This window comes from Piliocolobus tephrosceles, chromosome 16 (genome assembly GCF_002776525.5).
Source record: "Piliocolobus tephrosceles isolate RC106 chromosome 16, ASM277652v3, whole genome shotgun sequence".
Classification (NCBI taxonomy): Eukaryota; Metazoa; Chordata; class Mammalia; order Primates; family Cercopithecidae; genus Piliocolobus; species Piliocolobus tephrosceles.
In genome coordinates this window covers 53,236,672-53,255,797 of record NC_045449.1, presented here as the reverse complement: position 1 = coordinate 53,255,797, position 19,126 = coordinate 53,236,672, and the positions used below count along the sequence as shown (strand labels likewise).

The 19,126-nt window shown below is 37.7% G+C and overlaps 1 protein-coding gene across 1 annotated transcript; it reads right to left on the bottom strand.

Annotated features, from left to right (window-relative positions):
- Positions 1-1,339: 1,339 nt before the first annotated feature.
- MEIOC (meiosis specific with coiled-coil domain) lies at positions 1,340-9,407 on the bottom strand. Its single transcript, XM_023191407.2, has 4 exons — positions 7,563-9,407; positions 6,269-6,403; positions 2,460-2,640; positions 1,340-2,030 (listed from the first exon to the last, which is right to left on the bottom strand). The coding sequence occupies exons 1-4, from the start codon at positions 9,393-9,395 to the stop codon at positions 1,810-1,812; spliced, it is 2,370 nt and encodes a 789-aa protein (XP_023047175.1). The 5' UTR covers positions 9,396-9,407; the 3' UTR covers positions 1,340-1,809.
- Between the last annotated feature and the right edge of the window lie 9,719 nt (positions 9,408-19,126).

The following is a 19,126-nucleotide window of genomic DNA, read 5'->3' as shown; positions in this document are numbered from 1 at the left end:
ATTTTGTTAAGTGTTTGGTTCTGATTAATGGACTGGTATTTCATTTCTGACCAGTATCATGTAAAAGCTTCCCTAAAATTTTTATTCTGGTTTACCTGGATTAGCATAAAGATAGAGCAAAAATTTCATCTTTGAAGGAGATCAGGTTAGATCCATGGATATCTGAATGGCATTGATTTATAAACCAACATTATTACTTGTGTGTTAATAGTGAAATCGAAAACTTAGTATAAGTTCTTAAATTCATTAAACTTTCTGATATGAGTGACTCTGAAGGTTAGAAACTAATATAAATTTAGAAAAATGAAACCATATGTTTTCAACAAAGTAATTTATTTTTTTCCTGAGACTAGATTCAGTACAGTATTTGTTTTTATAACATCCAACATGTCTTATGTTAAACTTAACCACTTTCTATGCAGTGACTGTGGTGAGATGATCTATTTTATTTGACTACCCTCAATGTAATTCATTTGGGTAGTTCTAAGGCGTATCAGTGATCAAAATGTTTCTCCCTACAGTTACTCCTGCATTCCCAATCAGTTTCTTCTGCACATCATCTAAAGAAAATTTATGTGGTATGATTACACTCTTTTTTTTTTTAATACCAGAATTTCTAAAACTAAGAAAAACACTAACATTTAAAAATCAGTGTTTCTAGTCAAGGATATTTCAATTAAATTTCATCAGTACATTATAGTTTAACTCATGCTAGAAATGTTAAAACCCAAGATCTTCTGAGTCACATAATACCAACATTTCATATTAATGAATAAATTACTCAAGTTCTATACAAAGATACTAAGTGATGAGAAACAGAAAAAGCTTTCAATAGTTTTAAAAAAATACAGAAGCAAACTAATGAACACAACTACACAAAATATACACTAACCAATTGCAAGCTAAACTAGTTAGAGATTAACCTTTTAAAAAATACATTTTAGAACTTCGTGATACCCTCATAAAAGGCAGCAAACTAAGGGTATTAAAACAGTAGTCATTATTTCAGTTACTGTGTATCAAGTCTAAAAGATCCAGACAAAGGGAATGTTTTGTGATTCAATTTAAATAACTTTAAAATTGGAAACATTTAATAATTGATAATATAATTAAAAGTTAAAGAATATATACAAATGATCTGAATAGGTTTTATATTCAGTAACTTGCATGGTTTTTACACTGGCACTTTTATCATTAATTTAGGAGAATCAGATGCATTTCCCTCCATATACTTAGGCATTAAGATTTCAAATTTATAAATATGGTAGTATTTTAAATATTAAATTTTTACATGAATATTGGGTTTATCCATACTTTCCTTTGTTTCCCAGGTATTATCCAGTTTTGCAAGGAAAACACTTTTATATCACAATCAAAACTTGTCTTGGTTACTAGGCTGTAGCCATAATTGGGTTACGGTCACTTAGATTCATTATTTGGAATTATACCTAACTAAGACAGACCTAAATGAAACTTATCTCCTAGAAGAATTTCACATTTGCATTTACCTGCATGGCAGAATGGGTTTAAGCATATTTTAGCTGTTAGGAAATATTTAATTTACTTAAACTTGTTATCTGACTACTCAGAACTCTGAGTAGTCAACTGTACCTTTGAGCTTACTTAAAACTATATCGGATTCACTTCAAATAGAAGATTTTTAAATAGAAGTTAGACTTCATTAAGGTATTGGTATTAACTTTAAATCTGAAAGAAAACATACTGAAAGTTTGACAAGTTCATTAAAAAATTTTTAGCATGTCTTGATATATTTATCAGCTTTTTATTCTTCTTTCTGCTATAATTTCCTTAATGTTTATTTGTTTCACCTCTCTGGTTCATTGGATTGGTACTATTTATGCTTTCATGGACTTTATCTTCACAGTTTACTGTATCTTGTAAAGCCTTTACCACATCAGCTGTACTGGCTGTTTTTGGCAAGGTCATCTGCAGCGCACACCACAGAGTAGTGCGTGTTTTCCGAGTAGCCACACACATCTCTTTAATTGCTGAAGCAAGGGCAAAAACATCTGTAAAATAAACATTCAGGGTAATTTCATGTTAAATACCATTTAAATATCTGTTAAATCTTACAAAACCCAGTGCTTTTGCTACTAAATGATCAAATGTTATTTTTGTAAAAAAAGGATGGTTATTGATTGAACCAAAGTCCTGTCCTTTATCATTAAAATATTTAAAATTATTGATACTTTATTTCTGACTTGTACAATAGTGACTATACTTTGAGTAGAACACAGACTATCTTAAAACAGTTATAATAGACAAAATTAATAAAATGGAAATACTTTTGGAGTGAATAATGTGGAGATTATTTACCAATTTATTCTGTAGATAAGTGTTAATTTTAGAAATCTAATCTTTCAACCTCAGAATCTGACTTTATCAATACCTAAATTATTGCACTGACTTATCACAAGAATATGCATCAATATTTGTACCTCTGTCGTCTTGGCATCTAGGAACTCCTTGCCTTTGCCGATTGGAAGCATTAACAATTTCATCCTTTCTACGTGACTGTACAATGTGAATAGACTCCAAGTGTCTATCAAGAGCAGTAGAGATATTGGCATGAAGAAGAGAACTCCGAAGACGTTCCATTTTGCCTAGTAAAGTCACAACCTGAGGGAAGCATTTTAAATTTTGATAAGACATGTCCTGCCCTTAACTTAAGTAAAAACAAATCTTCAGTGAAGCAGAATAGAGATGACAGCAATAATATTCATTCAATAAATCAAAGAATGCTTAGTGCCCTGACACCATGCTGGGGGAAACAAAAATGGAAAGTGTTTTCTATCTACTTGTCTATGTTAATTCTAAAAATATGTGGCAGTTGATTACTGAAAATAAGCATCAATGAAAATGTTAAATATTCAAATATTACCATGTCATTAACAGTGCAAATACAAGATCTGATACTGTTTTTGGCAAATAAGGGACCAGCCTGCAAACAGCATTATTAGGAAGTATTGTAATCTAATGGAAGAAGTTTTGAGCTAAAAAGAGAAGTACTTGATTGATTAATCCTGACCTCAACAAGTCTTTAATTTTTCTGGGCCTCCAATGTTCCCTTTTTGGAAATCAGAAATATTCAGATAGTAATACTGACTAGTGATAGCTTTAAGGAATCCATAATACAGAAAATATTGATTTACATTTACATTAAAATAATACAAAATGACTCCTGTAACTGTCAAAACTGCTAAAGAAAATTAGGATGCTTCTCAATCCTCTGGATAATGAAACTTAAAAAAGGGCACTGATATATTAGGTCAGTAGAGGGAGTATGTTTCATATGCCTAACTTGTTTCAAATTCTAAACTTGGAAAGTGTATGGAAAGATAACTTTTTGAATAATTGCAATTTGAAGATCAAGTAAATACAATAATTGTCTTTGGGAGTTAAATGATTTAACAATACCAATTTAACAGAACTTGGTATTCACTGATTGGAGAATATAGGGGGAAAAGGCTTCTCAAGAAACTAATGGCACTGGAATTAATGTTTCTCTAACCTCAAACTTGTATTAAGTTTCTTTGTAATAAGTCTATTCTGGATGTTAAATATTTTCCTCTCAACTGTGTATCAGCCAGATCCTTCAGGGGAAAACAAAACACTCAAAAAAAAACCTCCAGGGAACTACTAATTATTTTTAAGTAAGACAATCATTTTTAGCAAATGATAAAGAGTAAAGAAATGTGCAGATTGGGGCTGGGCACTATAGCTCACACCTGTAATCCCAGCACTTTGGGGAGGCTGAGGCGGGCGCATCATTTGAGATCAGGAGTTCGAGATCAGCCTGACCAACACGGTGAAACCCTGTCTCTACTAAAAATACAAAAAATTAGTCGGGTGTGGTGGTGCATGCCTGTAATCTCAGCTATTCAGGAGGCTAAGGCAGGAGAACCGCTTGAACCCAGGAGGCAGAGGTTGCAGTGAGCCAGGATCTTGTCAGAGTGAGACTCCATCTCAAAAAAAGAAAAGTTTGCACAGGTTGATTTTTAATAAAGTTTAAAAAGTATTTTTTTCAAAATTCTACAAAGCTAGCAAACTAGAAAACAGTAATTTTTAACCCTCTGTTATTGAAATAATGCTGCTAAGTATAAATAAAATATATATATATTTTTTGAGTTAGGGTCCCACTTTGTCCCAGCCTGGCATGCAGTGGCATCATCTCATCTCAATGCAACCTCTGCCTCCCAGGCTCAAGTGATCCTCCCACCTAAGCCTCCTGAGTAGCTGGGACTATAGGCACATGCCACCATGCCCAGCTAATTTTTGTAGAGAAAATAAAATTATTATAACAGGCATAAACACATCCTTCTAAATTAATGTGAAGCATAAGCAAAGCTGGGAAAAGTGTATCACTATCCACAGTATGTCATCCTTTATTTCCTAGAAATGTATTACTGAGATAAAGAAATTTTAATTTGGAACAGGTTTTTTTTTTTTGAGACGGAGTCTTGCTCTGTCGCCCGGGCTGGTGTGCAGTGGCCAAATCTCAGCTCACTGCAAGCTCCGCCTCCCAGGTTTACGCCATTCTCCCACCTCAGCCTCCCAGTTTTTTTTTTTTTTTAATAATAAAAGACTGAAGTTTTTATTAACATCTGGCTGTACCTCATATGTTAGGCTCTGAATGTACCATAGATAAATTCCATTGTACAGATTTACAAATTTGACTCATGTTCTAATTCCTAAAATGGTTTTATTCAATCATAGAGTAATCCGTTTTGCTGCATTTTTCCCCCAGGAATCTTTATCAAATTTTATTTGGAAAACTAAGTTTTTAAGAGAGGAAGGTCAAAAAAGGAAAAGTTTACCTACCCTAAGTTGCTTAGAAAATTCTGAAATTGCAAAGAATAGGAAAAATCATTAAATTACAAAATGACTTAACATGAGGATTCTTACAACATTTGACTTGAAGTCATATCCTGCTTTGCCAAAACAAAAGTATTTTGTTGGCTGAGTGTGGTGGCTCACACCTGTAATCCTAGCACTTTGGGAGGCTGAGGCGGGTGGATTGCTTGAGCTCAGGAGTTTGAGACCAACCTGGACAACATGGCGAAACCCTGTCTCTATAAAAAATAAAAAAATTAGCTGTGCATGGTAGCGTGCATCTGTAGTCCCAGCTATTTGGGGGCTTAGGCAGGAGGATCTTGTGAACCCAGAAGGTCAAGGCTACAGTGAGCATATATCATGCCACTGTACTCTAGCCTGGGTGACAAAGAGACCCTGCCTCAAAAAGAAAAAAAAAAAAAAGGAAAGATGATAATTCCATTACTATCTTATGTAAGCACAGCTTGCTCATCAAGCTAGAAAACAAATGTGACAAAGAAATGAGACTTTCTCCATAAATAATACTCAAAATGGTTTTTGCTTTAAAAAAAATTATTTCAGTTGAAGATTAGCTCCACTGCCAATTTGAGCTTCAAGAAGAACCATTTAAATTATAAAAATTACTTTTTAAATGATTGAGACTATTTTCCCTTTCCTTTTTTTTTGGAGACAAGGTCTTGCTCTGTTGCCCAGGTTGGAATGCAATGGTGTGGTTATAGCTCACTGTAGCCCTGACCTCCCAGGCTCAAGCTATCCTCCCATCTCAGCCTCCTGAGTAGCACAAGCATGCGCCACCATGTCCAGCTAATATTTAATTTTTAGTAGAGACGGGGTCTCCCCACGTTGCCTAGGATGGTCTCAAACTCCTGGGCTCAAGTGATTCTCCCACCTCCACTTCCCAAAGTGCTGGTATTACAGGTGTGAGCCACTGCACCCAGCCCCTTTCCTAAATGTTATAGTTCTAGGAACAAACATGGAAAAAATATATTTCAGAGAGTTAGATGTAAATGTGATTTAAAAACCCTTCAAAGCTCTAAAACTTGATGAGAGTTTTATTTATTTATTTATTTATTGAGATGAAGTCTCGCTCTGTCACTCAGGCTGGAGTGCAGTGGCGTGATCTTGGCTCACTGCAACCTCCACCTCCTGAGTTTAGGTGATTCTCCTGCCTCAGCCTCCTGAGTAGCTGGGACTACAGGCACATGCCACCACCCCCAGCTAATTTTTGTATTTTAGTAGAGACAGGGTTTCACCATAATGGCCAGGCTGGTCTTGAACTCCTGACCTCAGGTGATCTGCCCGCCTTGGCCTCCCAAAGTGCTAGGACTACAGGAGTGAGTCACCATGCCTGGCCTGAAATTTTAACAAAATTTAACAAAATATCCATCCACTGTTATCTGTTTTTACAGCTTACTCTGGCTTGTTCTCGAAGTTCATCCACAATTAAGCGATCAACTCTAGATGGGTTGGAGGTCAGCCTTGGAATTGGAGTGTTGTTAGTACTGGATACTTTTTTTCCAGGATAATTCTTGGCAAGGGCTAATTCAGTCTGTAAAAAATTACATACTTTTAAAAAATTACATACTTTTTAGAATTTTCTAAATATGATTCGACCATGAATAATAGTTTTCATAAGCCTAATAGAATATTACCACTTTAAATGAAAATTCTGTTTTGGTATCAAAAGGCAACAAATGTAAACCACAATACCACAGTATTTTTCTATCTTTTTTTTGAGAGTCTCGCTCTGTTGCCCAGGCTGGAGTGCAGTGGCACAGTCTTGGCTCACTGCAACCTCCGTTTCCCGGGTTCAAGTGATTCTCCTGTCTCAGCCTCCCAAGTAGCTGGGATTACAGGCGCCTGCTACCACGCCCGGCTAATTTTTTGTATTTTTAGTAGAGAATGGGTTTCACCATGTTGGCCAGGCTGGTCTCCAACTCCTGACCTTGTGATCCACCTGCCTTGGCCTCCCAAAGTGTTGGGATTACAGGCGTGAGCCACGGCGCCCAGCTATCATCTTAATACAAATAGAATACCTGAGTATACAAACAGGTTAACACTAAAAAAATTAAAAGAAATAAACTTGTAACCACTAAGGGGGTAAAAAATCTACTTCAGGGCAAGTCAACTTAAAATAACAATAACTTTAAAATGTCAAGCATTTTTTTGTCTTCATTTATTTAAGCTTCCCATTGGCCAACCCCATCCATTTTTAGTTTTTAAGTAACCCACTTAATTCCTTACAGTCATGAACTTATAGCAAATCCTGGACATTATAGAATTCAGCTCAGAAATAAGGCAAGTTGGCTGGGTGCAGTGGCTCACACCTGTAATCACAGCACTTGGGACATCAAGGTGGGAGGATTGCTTGAGGCCAGGGGTTTGAGACCACCGTGGGGAACAGGGTGAAACCCAATGTCTACAAAAAATTAAAATTAGCTAGGCATGGTGGCATGTGCCTGTAGCACTAGCTACTCAGGAGGCTGAGGAGGAAGGATTGCTTGAGCCCAGGAGTTTGGTTACAGTAAACTATGATTGTGCCACTGTACTCTAGCTTGGGCAACAGAGCGAGACTCTGTTTCTTTAAAACAACAACAAATAAAGCAAAAAGAAATAAGGCAAGTACTCTTAAACTACACTAAGGTAAACAGAATGAAGACAGGCAAAAGGAACATACTGTTACTCCCAAATGGTTAACTTTGTGTTACCTTTTTTCTCTCTTTTTCTAATGCTCTCCATTGTTCATAGCACTCTTCTAGACGAATATGAAGTTCACTGGCTGGTCCACTACGGGTTTTAACTGGTCTTTGAAATCCAAAAGTTGGCACGAGACCAGAAAAAGAATTATCACCATACATCATATCATTAAAATAAGGGTACAAATGGCTTAAGTCATCATAAGAAAATAAGTCATAGGAATCCAACAGTGGAACAACTGAATGGCCAAATGGGTGGGTGGATCTTAGGGGAAACCCATTTGAACCAAGTTGTTGAAAACCCTGATTATGCCTTAAGTCTCCCATCATATAATTATTAGAAAAGCATGACGCTTGTGTGCGATTCACACGGCTATTAATACTGTCTCCACCTCTCGTTCTGTGGCTATTAGAATGACCCTGTGACTCCAGTAGATCTTGGTATGTATTTTGTGATAAGCCATCTAAATGCTTTGAACCTTCCTCAGGATCATAATGTCCACTCTGGGGCTTGGCTTGAAAATTATGTTTGTTTACATTTTCAATTATCCCATACTGCTGAGCTGAATAGTTATCACAAAATCCATTTGGCTGCTTTATTTTTTTATCCGTAACCAATTCAAAGAGATTTTCTTCTCCAGGCTTTGTTAGTCCTTCTATGTGATTGACAGATTGGATTCTTTCTGCACCATTGTAACTAAAATCAAAACTAGAAAATGCTGAAGGGTTTTCTTGGCAATACTTCTGAAATAAATTGCTATTTGGGGTTAAGTTTATGGATGATAGTTGGGGGAAATCTGAAGAATGGTTAGAACCTTTTGAAGCTGCACTTAAATGACTATTTAATTTCATCAAGTTACCTTGATTTCGATAAGGAATAGGAGTGTTATTTTTTGTTTGAACATTCATCCAAGTTGGTCTGTTTAAATTGATACCTCCTGAAGATGCTGCTGAATTTGATAATAAATTCACTGATTTAAAATACTCAGAATTTGGGGGATCAGGTTTAGCAAACTGTTGCTTTTCTGTAACGTTAGCAAAATCATTAGCGGGACAAGCTGTGTGAGGTTTTAGTCCATATTCTGAGGTTAAGCCAAAATCAGCAGTGAATGCTGCTTCCTTTGCAAACTGTTTCTCTGTCAGATGTGGAGTAGTTTTTGGAAATGTGAAATTCTGCTGGTCAGGCATTGTCTCCTCCATTTTTTTCTGATTCGCTGGTTTAACCTGAAATAGCTTTGTGTAGGTATCTGCTTCTACAGTTGGTGTTTCAGGTGTGCCATTGGCTAATTTTTTGCTATCTTGGACACTAAAATTTGAACATTTATTAAGCTTAGCCTTATTAGGATGAACATATTCTGGGTATCTACAATAATCTACATTTTCATTGTATCTATTAAATTGAGAAAGAAACATCTCTGCCCTTTTTTGCTGTAATGGTGCTTCAAGACCTTTAGTACATATTCTGTCCCTTCCATAAGGGTAAATATCAACTCCTGATTCTTTCATGATGTCAGACAGACCAGTTTGTGGTGTAAAACAGTTTTTGATAAATGGATATTCTTGGAATGCTGTCTTAGCTGTATCATTTGTCTGCATATTGTGACAGTTAGAATGATCACTTCGTGAGGGGTATATCCATTGTTCTTCAAGGTCTAAACCAGTAAATCCATGATAAAGTTCATCTATTTTTTGTTGTGGTGTGAGATTACTGTTATGCAGGTATTGCTTTTCCATTGCTGACATAGATTCACCACTATAAAAAGCTTGCTGAGAGATGGCTGTATCTATTGGCCTTTTGGTTTCTGTTAAGAGGTCATGGTGATCTGCAAATCTGCTTGTGTTCATTGGCCAAACTGACTTTAAATTGGAGGAGCAGGTCCTAGAACAAATAAATATATTTAATTACAACTTAGGTTTTAAAGACTTTATTTCCTCAGTGGAAAAGGGAGAAAAGGTCTTCAAAAACATTTATCTTGCCCCATGTCACCATTCTCAAATCCCTTTCAACTCTGCTTTATAAGCTACCATTAGCTCCAGATAAGTATCTGTCACATGAAATGTGCTATATGTTATATAAATATGCATTTTAATGTCTTCACTGTACTTTCCCAAGAGACAATAACTAAGGCCTAATATGTGACTTCATGGTCTTAGATGATTTATCTATAGTAAGCAGAAAATAAGTTTTTCCTTTGCTTAGGTTATTATATAAAAGCATTGTTGTCCACAGTTTTTTTTTTTTTTTTTTAATGAAAAAAGATGTGTTTTGCTTAAACTCTGTGAAATTAAAATATTTTAATTGGTTATATGTGTGCTACATACTTCCTTATTTATGAAATAGGATATTTGTGTAATATGGCTTCCACACTCAAATAAAACAATTAAAACATTAAAAAATTTTCTAACACATGAATAAAATCCATATGTATTTCTGCATAGTAGTAATGAGTTTTATTCTTTGGGATCTATGTATAAAAGCTCCCTTGAATTTATATTCTTTAAGCCAATCTTTAGTTCATGAACTCAAGGGAAATAGCTCTGAATTATGCAAGAATAATTCTTCAATGAAAGTCCTTACACAAAACCTTAGACTGAACTTCCAATTGTATAGCAAATACTTCAGCAAAATCAAGTCTCCTTGAAACAATATTTGAATTAATATATCTACTGTCAGATGATCCACTGTTAAGTAAAAATAAAAGTTAATAAACAGGGTAATCTAGTGTATGTTAGTTTAAAAGCCTGTTATATACTAACCCTTCAGCAAAGTATGGCTGTGACTTATCTTGTTCTTCCAAAATGTTAGACACAAGTCCATATAAGTCTGTTTCACTGCCATAGTCATTTCTTTCTGTTTGAATCCTAAAAATAAATGAATTTGTGCTGAAATACAATATATTGATTACTCTTTCCAGACTTATCCTACCTTACCATTTTTATCTATAAAATATTTGGACTGAATCTACACCATCATTTCAAATAAAGAAGAGACTAGAACTCAAGAATATTATCTTTTCCGCATAAATATTTTTATGTGGAAATATCTTTTCCAAATAATATTTCTCCTTCATTTCAAATCCTATATCTAACTTACAGTATATGCTTACCTCTTATTTCTCCACAACACATGCTTTTCATTTTAGGTGACCAAGATATAAATCTCTCATCTATGATGTCACAGACATAATTGGTATCATAGCTGCTCCTGAAAGCAAGTCTTGTCCTATTATATATCATTCCATCAACACCTGCTCAGCTTCCTCATTTGCAATTTGAAAACCATATGAACCTGATGCTCTATTTTTGTGACTCTATACTAAATATTGGATAAAAAAGTGAAATGTGATATGGTCACCCTAGACACCATAGCAATTTTGCAGTTGTTCCTTACATGTAACAGATTTGGAAGCCATCCTTAATCTTTGCAAAGTATGACTGGATGGAGTTCCTTATATCCCAGAAATCCACCTAGTAACTGATACTGACTAAATACAAAATGTAAAAACCACAAGCACATGGAAGATTGTTACCTTTTACCTGTTACAATTTTTGGGTAATTTCTTCCTAGAAGTAATACAGGTTGAGTATTCCTTATCCAAAATGCTTGGGATCAGAGGTGTTTTGGATTTCAGGTTTTTTTCTTGGATTCTGGAAATATACATTATACTTCGAATATATATTTGTATATTTGGTTGAACATCCCTGATCCAGAATCTGAAATGCTCCAATGAGTATTTGTTTTGAGCATCATGTCAGCACTCAAAAAGTTTTGGATTTTGAATCAGTTTGGATTTTGGATTTTCAGATTGGGATGCTCAACCTGTACGTTTGTTTGTTTATTTATTTTTGAGACGGAGTGTCACTCTGTTCCCCAGGCTGCAGTGCGTGATCTCTGCTCACTGCAACCTCCGCCTCCCAGGTTCAAGCGATTCTCCTGCCTCACCCTCCCAAGTAGCTGGGACTACAAGCGCGTGCCACCACGCCTGGCTAATTTTTTTTGTATTTTCAGTAGAGACAGGGTTTCACCATGTTGGTCAGGCTGGTCTCGAACTCCTGATCTTGTGATCTGCCCACCTCGGCTTCCCAAAGTGCTGAGATTACAGGCGTGAGCCACTGCTCCTGGCCCTGTACGTTGCTTTATAATAAATTGTAACTTCCTGTTTTTTCATATTTCAACATTTCATAGTGTTGGGATATTTTAGAAATAAAATACCTTATATTTGCATAACACTCATATTTAATTGATCTTTATAACACTGGAAGGGTAAGCATTAGTAACCTTTCGTTATTATCTGTTGAATAAATGAATGATCATTTGAGATATTAAGAAACTTGTATTTTGCAAGGGTATATGACTTGACAAACTACTTCATACTTGCTAGTCTGCCTATAAGTCCAATACCTTTTCTACTACATGTGTTATCTCATGAAAGTTCAATATAAAAGCTTTTTTGTGTAATTATGTATTAGTATATATCTAAAAAATATATTCAATGTAATGTATACCAAATTGCTAGCAGCTGTTATTGGGTGGTGGGGGAGAAGGTTAAGACAGACTTTCACTTTTCTTGATATATATTTCTGAAAAGTTTGAATTTTTTCACTTGACCTTAGCCAAAAGCTGAGAAGAAATAGGCTTGAATTTTTTCAATAGCATATATCAACTTTTTTTTTTTTTTGAGACGGAATCTCGCTCTGTCGCCCAGGCTGGAGTGCAGTGGCCGGATCTCGGCTCACTGCAAGCTCCGCCTCCGGGGTTTACCGCCATTCTCCTGCCTCAGCCTCCCGAGTAGCTGAGACTACAGGCGCCCGCCACCTCACCCGGCTAGTGTTTTTGCATTTTTTAGTAGAGACGGGGTTTCACCGTGTTAGCCAGGATGGTCTCGATCTCCTGACCTCGTGATCTGCCCGTCTGGGCCTCCCAAAGTGCTGGGATTACAGGCTTGAGCCACCGCGCCCGGCCAGCATATATCAACTTTTAAAATATTTTTGTTTTTTGTAGAATAATGTATTATATGGACTTTCTAATAAAATCATTATTTAGAGAATTTGCCAAGAATTTTAATTTTTAACACTTTTCTAATAAATACAAATAACTATTTCCTGATTAGACTAAAGATGCATCAGCCGGTATAAATAGCTCCCATACATAATTAAAGATAGATGTCACTCCCTTAGGGATCCTCTTTGCAACAGGCTCCCATAATATCCTAGTTATCGTCATCGTCATTATCATCATTATCATCATCAAGATTATAAAGGCAAGGATAATATTTGCCATGTTTAAATTCTGGTATTCCCCCATAGAAAAGCATCTGATGTACAGGGGGCCCTTATTATTTGTGGAATTGAACAGAAAAATAATTTAAAATATCTTATGTTTGATAAAACCCTGTTTGTTCTGTAGTTGTGAAGGAAAAAAATGGAAAATTTAGAACTGGATGACAAAAACATCTAAAAGTTTTAACTCATTCATATAAGTCATCTTTAGAAAGAAGAACTTGAGATTTATGCACTAAATGTTCCCACTAATGAATTTTTTTAAGTAATAACCTAGCTGGGCAGAGGCTCATGCCTGTAATTCCAGCACTTTGGGAGGCCAAGGTAGGAGGATGCTTTGAGACCAGGAGTTCAAGACCAGCCTAGGCAACAAAGTGAGACCTCATTTCTTAAAAAGAAAAGGAAACACAATTTTTTAAAGTTAGCTGACCACCGTGGTGCATACCTGTAGTCCCCGCTACCGTGGAGGCTGAGGCAGGAGGATGGCTTGAGCCCAGGAGTTCAAAGTTGCAGTGAGTCATGATCTCACCACTGCACTCCAGACTGGGTGACAGAGCGAGACCCTGTCTCAACAAAACAAAACACCGTAAAAACTATACACAAATAACTGCCCAGTTTACACTTTCCTAAAAGTATGGAAAACCTAGAATGCCACAACAGTAAAATGCTGATGTAGGGAACAGAGAACAAATAAACCTCAGTTCCTATGTAATTAAATTTAAAATTACCTCAATTACCCTGAGAAACGAATTAATTTACCTGTTCTTTATACTGATCTGAGAATTAGAAGGTTGTTTAATATCATCTCCATAAGTAGACCATGGTGCACAGAAAAGTGAAGAATCTACAGAACTTGAATATTCTGTTGAAGAAAATGGAGTATAGGTCTGCCTTAGGTCTACATTGTCTTCACTCTGAAAGTTTTAAGAAATGTTTATCAGACACATCAAAACTTCATTTGTTATAGAATATTAGAAAAATAAGAAAGCAGGGGAAATAACACAGATGTAAGAGTTGGGAGAATTACATTCAAATGTAGACTTAGTGACTTAAGCTTGCTTTATACCAGGGATTGGCAAACTTTTTCTGCAAAAGGCCAAATAGTAAATATTTTAGGCTTAGCTGGCCATTAAGGTCACTGTCAAAACTCTTCAACTCTAATGCTGCAGCACTAAATCAACCATAGACAATAAACAAATGGGTTTGGCTGCACTGCAATAAAACTTTATTTACAAAACAGGCATCGGGCAGATCTGGCTCCTTGTTGCTGGTCCATGGCAGAAAATACCTACAATTATTGTGCTTTTTTGTAATTCTTTGAATAGATAAGCATTATGTGGATACTAGCAATGTTATTTTTAATAAATTATATATAAAATTCAGTCTTGGGGCCAGGCGTGGTGGCTCACGCCTGTAATCCCAGCACTTTGGGAGACCAAGGTGGGTGGATCACGAGGTCAGGAGATGAGACCATCCTGGCTAAAACCCGTCTCTACTAAAAATACAAAAAATTAGCCAGGCGTGGTGGTGGGAGCCTATAGTCCCAGCTACTTGGGAGGCTGAGGCAGGAGAATGGTGTGAACCCGGGAGGGGAAGCTTGCAGTGAGCCGAGATTGTGCACTGCACTCCAGCCTGGGCAACAGAGCAAGACTCTGTGTCAAAAATAAATAAATAAATAAAATGCAGCCTTAATGTCCCCAATCTCTGAAAAAAGTTAATGTATATTTATATAGAATTTTACACTATTCAAAGAAATTTCACATATATTATCATATTCAGTAAACCTTGTGACATGAGTATTATTTTACTTTAAAAACAAGGAAACTGAGGCTGCAAGTCACTCAGCCAATATGTAACAAATCTAAAACCAAAATTCAAGGTCTTCTTCCTTCTAGTCCCGGGCCTTTTATACAGTATCCTTTTTTGTTTGTTTGTTTTTTGGAGACAAGAGTCTCGCTCTGTCGCCCAGGCTGGAGTACAGTGGCGAGATCTTGGCTCACTGCAACCTCTGCCTCCTGGGTTGAAGCGATTCTCCTGCCTTAGCCTCCCAAGTAGCTGGAATTACAGGCACCTGCCACCATGTCTGGCTAATTTTTGTATTTTCAGTAGAGAGTTTTAGGATTTCACCATCTTGGCCAGGCTGCTCTCGAATCCTGACCTCAAGTGATCTGCCCGCCTTGGGCCTTCCAAAGTGTTGGGATTACAGGCGTAAGCCATTGCACGCAGCCTCGGTGAATGCTTCTATAATGAACTTGAGTAAACAGAAAGTTTGGGTGTTAAGTTTCTTTTTTTTTTTTTAAATAGAGATGGGGTCTCGCTGTGTTGCCCAGGCTGATCTTAAACTCCGGGCCTCGAGTGATCCTCCTGCCTTAGCTTCCCAAAGTGCTGGGATTACAGGTATGAGTCACTTAGCCAGGCCTTGGGTTTTTTTTTTTTTTTTTTTTTGAGACGGAGTCTCGCTCTGCCACCCAGGCTGGAGTGCAGTGGCCAGATCTCAGCTCACTGCAAGCTCCGCCTCCTGGGTTCACGCCATTCTCCTGCCTCAGCCTCCCGAGTAGCTGGGACTACAGGCGCCCGCCACCTCGCCTGGCCAGTTTTTTGTATTTTTTTTAGTAGAGATGGGGTTTCACCGTGTTAGCCAGGATGGTCTCGATCTCCTGACCTCGTGATCCGCCCGTCTCGGCCTCCCAAAGTGCTGGGATTACAGGCTTGAGCCACCGCGCCTGGCCCAAGCCTTGGGTTTTAAGATTTTAATGATTCAAACCCTGAAGGACCGTGTAGGGAAAGTGAATTTAACAAACAAAAAAAGATTAAGCTAATTTATACATTGTTTATTCTAGAAAATGCTTCCTTACAGAAGACTGAAAGTATAAATTCAAAATTTTTAACTCTCCAGATAAGGAACTATTAAAACCTGAGATGCAATAACTATAAATACCCAGACATAAACACAATGAAAATAGTATTTTCTTATAAATACAGAAGAGAGATAATTCTGGCCGGGCGCAGTGGCTCACACCTGTAATCCCAGCACGTTGGGAGGCCTAGGTGTGCAGATCACCTGAGGTCAGGAGTTCAACTCCTGACCAACATGGTGAAACCCCGTTTCTATAAAAATACAAAAATTAGCCGGGCGTGGTGGCAGGTGCCTGTAATCCCAGCTACTCTAGAGGCTGAGGCAGGAGAGTCACTTGAACCCGAAAGGCAGAGGTTGCAGTGAGCCAAGATTGAGCCACTGTACTCCAGCCTGGGCGACATAGGGAGAGACTGTCAAAAAAGAAAGGAAAGAAAGAGAGACAGAGAGAGAGACAAACAGAAAAAGAGAAAAAGAGAGAAAGAGAGAAAAGATATAATTCTGGCTAAAAGTATTTTCTAATTGCTTTTATTCTGTTAATATTTCTAAGTTTTTGTTCCTAATAGATATGATCACTGAAAAACATTTAAACTATATAACCATGTTATACAATACGAACAAAATATGAACATTAAGAAATACCTTCCAATCATCCATCTTAAAGAATCTCAAAATATTTTACAACCATTTGTTCAAGTTCTGGTTATGATTCTATTTAAAATCCACACATTATAATTTTTCTGTTTATAGTTTATATTACAACTATTCTCAAGCTGAGGAAATGGAAATACAGAAGGCATTTTGCTGAGAGCTAAAACTAAAAACTACCTTCCCAGAATTTGTTAGTTAGCAGCAACTTTTACAAAGGCTTTTTATCTTTCTTTCCTAATTTTATCCCTTGAGTTCTAAAGTTATCATCATAGGCTCACTCTTACTGTGTGAAGTATCCAAAGTGACATAAATAATTGTTCATCTTTTTGAAATAGTTGCTTAAACAAAAGGAACATTTTCAGATTATGTAATGTCAAATGAGTAAACAGTATTTGAAATTAAAAATATTTGGGGAGTATTCTTTCAAGTACATTTTACATTTTAAAACAAATTTTGAATATGACAAATAAAAATCATTTTAAAGGATTGACTTAACTTTCGTATTCTTGGGTTAAAACAACTAAAGTAATGTGGTGGGTTCAAACATAATTATACTTGAAATATCTGCATCCCTTTCGTTAACAGAGGCCAGGAAATATGCAAATATTTGAGTGGCATATTAACTGGATTAACTTAAAAATGTATCACTTATATCCTTAACATACTTAAAACAATGAACTGAAATTAAATCCAAGTAAATTTTAGTCCGGATGTAAACACTGCAGAGAGCAGTGGAACTATGGTCTGGGTTCCACTTGAGCTTTGTCATTTAGGGCACAAATCAAGCTCTCTGAGGCACAGTTTCTCAATCTGTACAGTGGCATAATAATATACAAGTTTCTTAGTGCGGATTAAATACAATAATTTATTTCTAGATATTGTTATAATTCAAAGTACAACAATATCAACATTGATGTACTGGTTAAATAATTTCAAATGAAAATTGCTTACATTACCCAAGCTTTATTTCCTTTGATTAATAAATTTAAATGTATTGGTGAGGTAAGTGGAAGCATGTAATTTAAGACATTGTTGAAACCAGAAAATAAAGGAGTAAAGTGAAATTTTCACCTTTAAATTATCAAAAATATGTCTGTACCAACTTGCAATAAATGCCTGAAGGAAAAAAATATATTGTGATCTTACTAAATAAGTGGATTTTCTTACATTGCTAGCCTCATGTTATGCTGAGGACAAGATGGAAACAAATCAATGAAAAATCTTATTCCTTAACTTGTTTTCTTTTTTCTTTCCTTTTTTTTTTTTTGAGAGGGAGTCTCGCTCTGTCACCCAGGTTGGAGTGCAGTGGCATGATCTTGGCTCACTGCAACCTCCACCTCCCTGGTTCAAGATTCTCCCGCTTCAGTCTCCCAAGTAGCTGGGATTACAGGTGCCTGCCACCACATCCTGCTGATTTTTGTATTTTTAGTAGAGATGGGGTTTCACCATGTTGGCCAGGCTGGTCTTGAACTCCCGAACTCAGGTGATCCACCCGCCTTGGCCTCCCAAAGTGCTGGGATTACAGGCATGACCCACCCCGCCCGGCCTTAACTTGTTTTCAAAGCAAAGTATATATTCTGAAAACACTGTATTTAAAAGATTGTAGCCGGGCACAGTGGCTCACACCTGTAATCTCAGCACTTTGGGAGGTCGAGGCAGGCGGATCACGAGGTCGAGATCAAGACATACTGGCTAACACGGTGAAACCCCGTCTCTACTAAAAATACAAAAAATTAGCCGGTCGTGATGCCGAGGGCCTGCAGTCCCAGCTACTTGGAAGGCTGAGGCAGGAGAATGGCGTGAACCCTGGAGGTGGAGCTTGCAGTGAGCCAAGATCGCGCCACTGCACTCCAGCCTGGGTGATAAGAGCAAGACTCCGTCCCAAAAAAAGGAAAAAAAAAAAAAAAAAAAAGATTGCTACTGGGCTGGGCGCAGTGGCCTGAAATCCTAGCACTTTGGGAGGCCGAGGCGGAAGCATGGCTGGAGCCCAGGAGTTCGAGACCAGCCTGGGGAACATGGCGAAACCCGGTCTCTAAAAACAACATAAAAATTAGCCGGGCATCGGCCGGGCGCGGTGGCTTAAGCCTGTAATCCCAGCACTTTGGGAGGCCGAGACGGGTGGATCACGAGGTCAGGAGATCGAGACCATCCTGGCTAACACGGTGAAACCCCGTCTCTACTAAAAATACAAAAAACTAGCCGGGCGAGGTGGCGGGCGCCTGTAGTCCCAGCTACTCGGGAGGCTGAGGCAGGAGAATGGCGGGAACCCGGGAGGCGGAGCTTGCAGTGAGCTGAGATCCGGAACTGCACCCCAGCCTGGGCGACAGAGCGAGACTCTGTCTCAAAAAAAAAAAAAAAAAAAAAAAAAAAATTAGCAGGGCATGATGGCAGGTGCCTGTAATCCGAGCTACTCGGGAGGCTGAGACGGAAGAACTGCTTGAACGGGGGAGACAGAGGTTGCAGTGATCCGAGATTGCGCCACTGCACTCCAGCCTGGGCAACAGAATGAGACTCCGTCTCAAAAAACAAAACGGCCGTACGCGGTGGCTCATGCCTACAATCCCAGCACTTTGGGAGGCCAAGGTGCGCGGATCACCTCAGGTCGGCGAGTTCGAGACCAGCCTGACCAATATGGAGAAACCCCGTCTCTACTAAAAATATAAAATTAGCCAGGCGTGGTGGCGCATGCCCGCAATCCCAGCTACTCGGGAGGCTGAGGCAGGAGAATAGCTTGAGCCCGGCTGGCGAAGGTTGCAGTGAGCCGAGATGGCGCCACTGCACTCCAGCCTGG

Excerpts from the sequence above, each read along its gene's own strand:
- MEIOC (XM_023191407.2), bottom strand. The coding sequence starts at position 9,395 with ATGAACACAAGCAGATTTGCAGATCACCATGACCTCTTAACAGAAACC. Across the intron at positions 2,641-6,268 it reads AACTTCGAGAACAAGCCAGA|GTTGTGACTTTACTAGGCAA; the intron begins GTAAGCTGTAAA and ends TGCTTCCCTCAG. Across the intron at positions 2,031-2,459 it reads TAGATGCCAAGACGACAGAG|ATGTTTTTGCCCTTGCTTCA; the intron begins GTACAAATATTG and ends TTTATTTTACAG.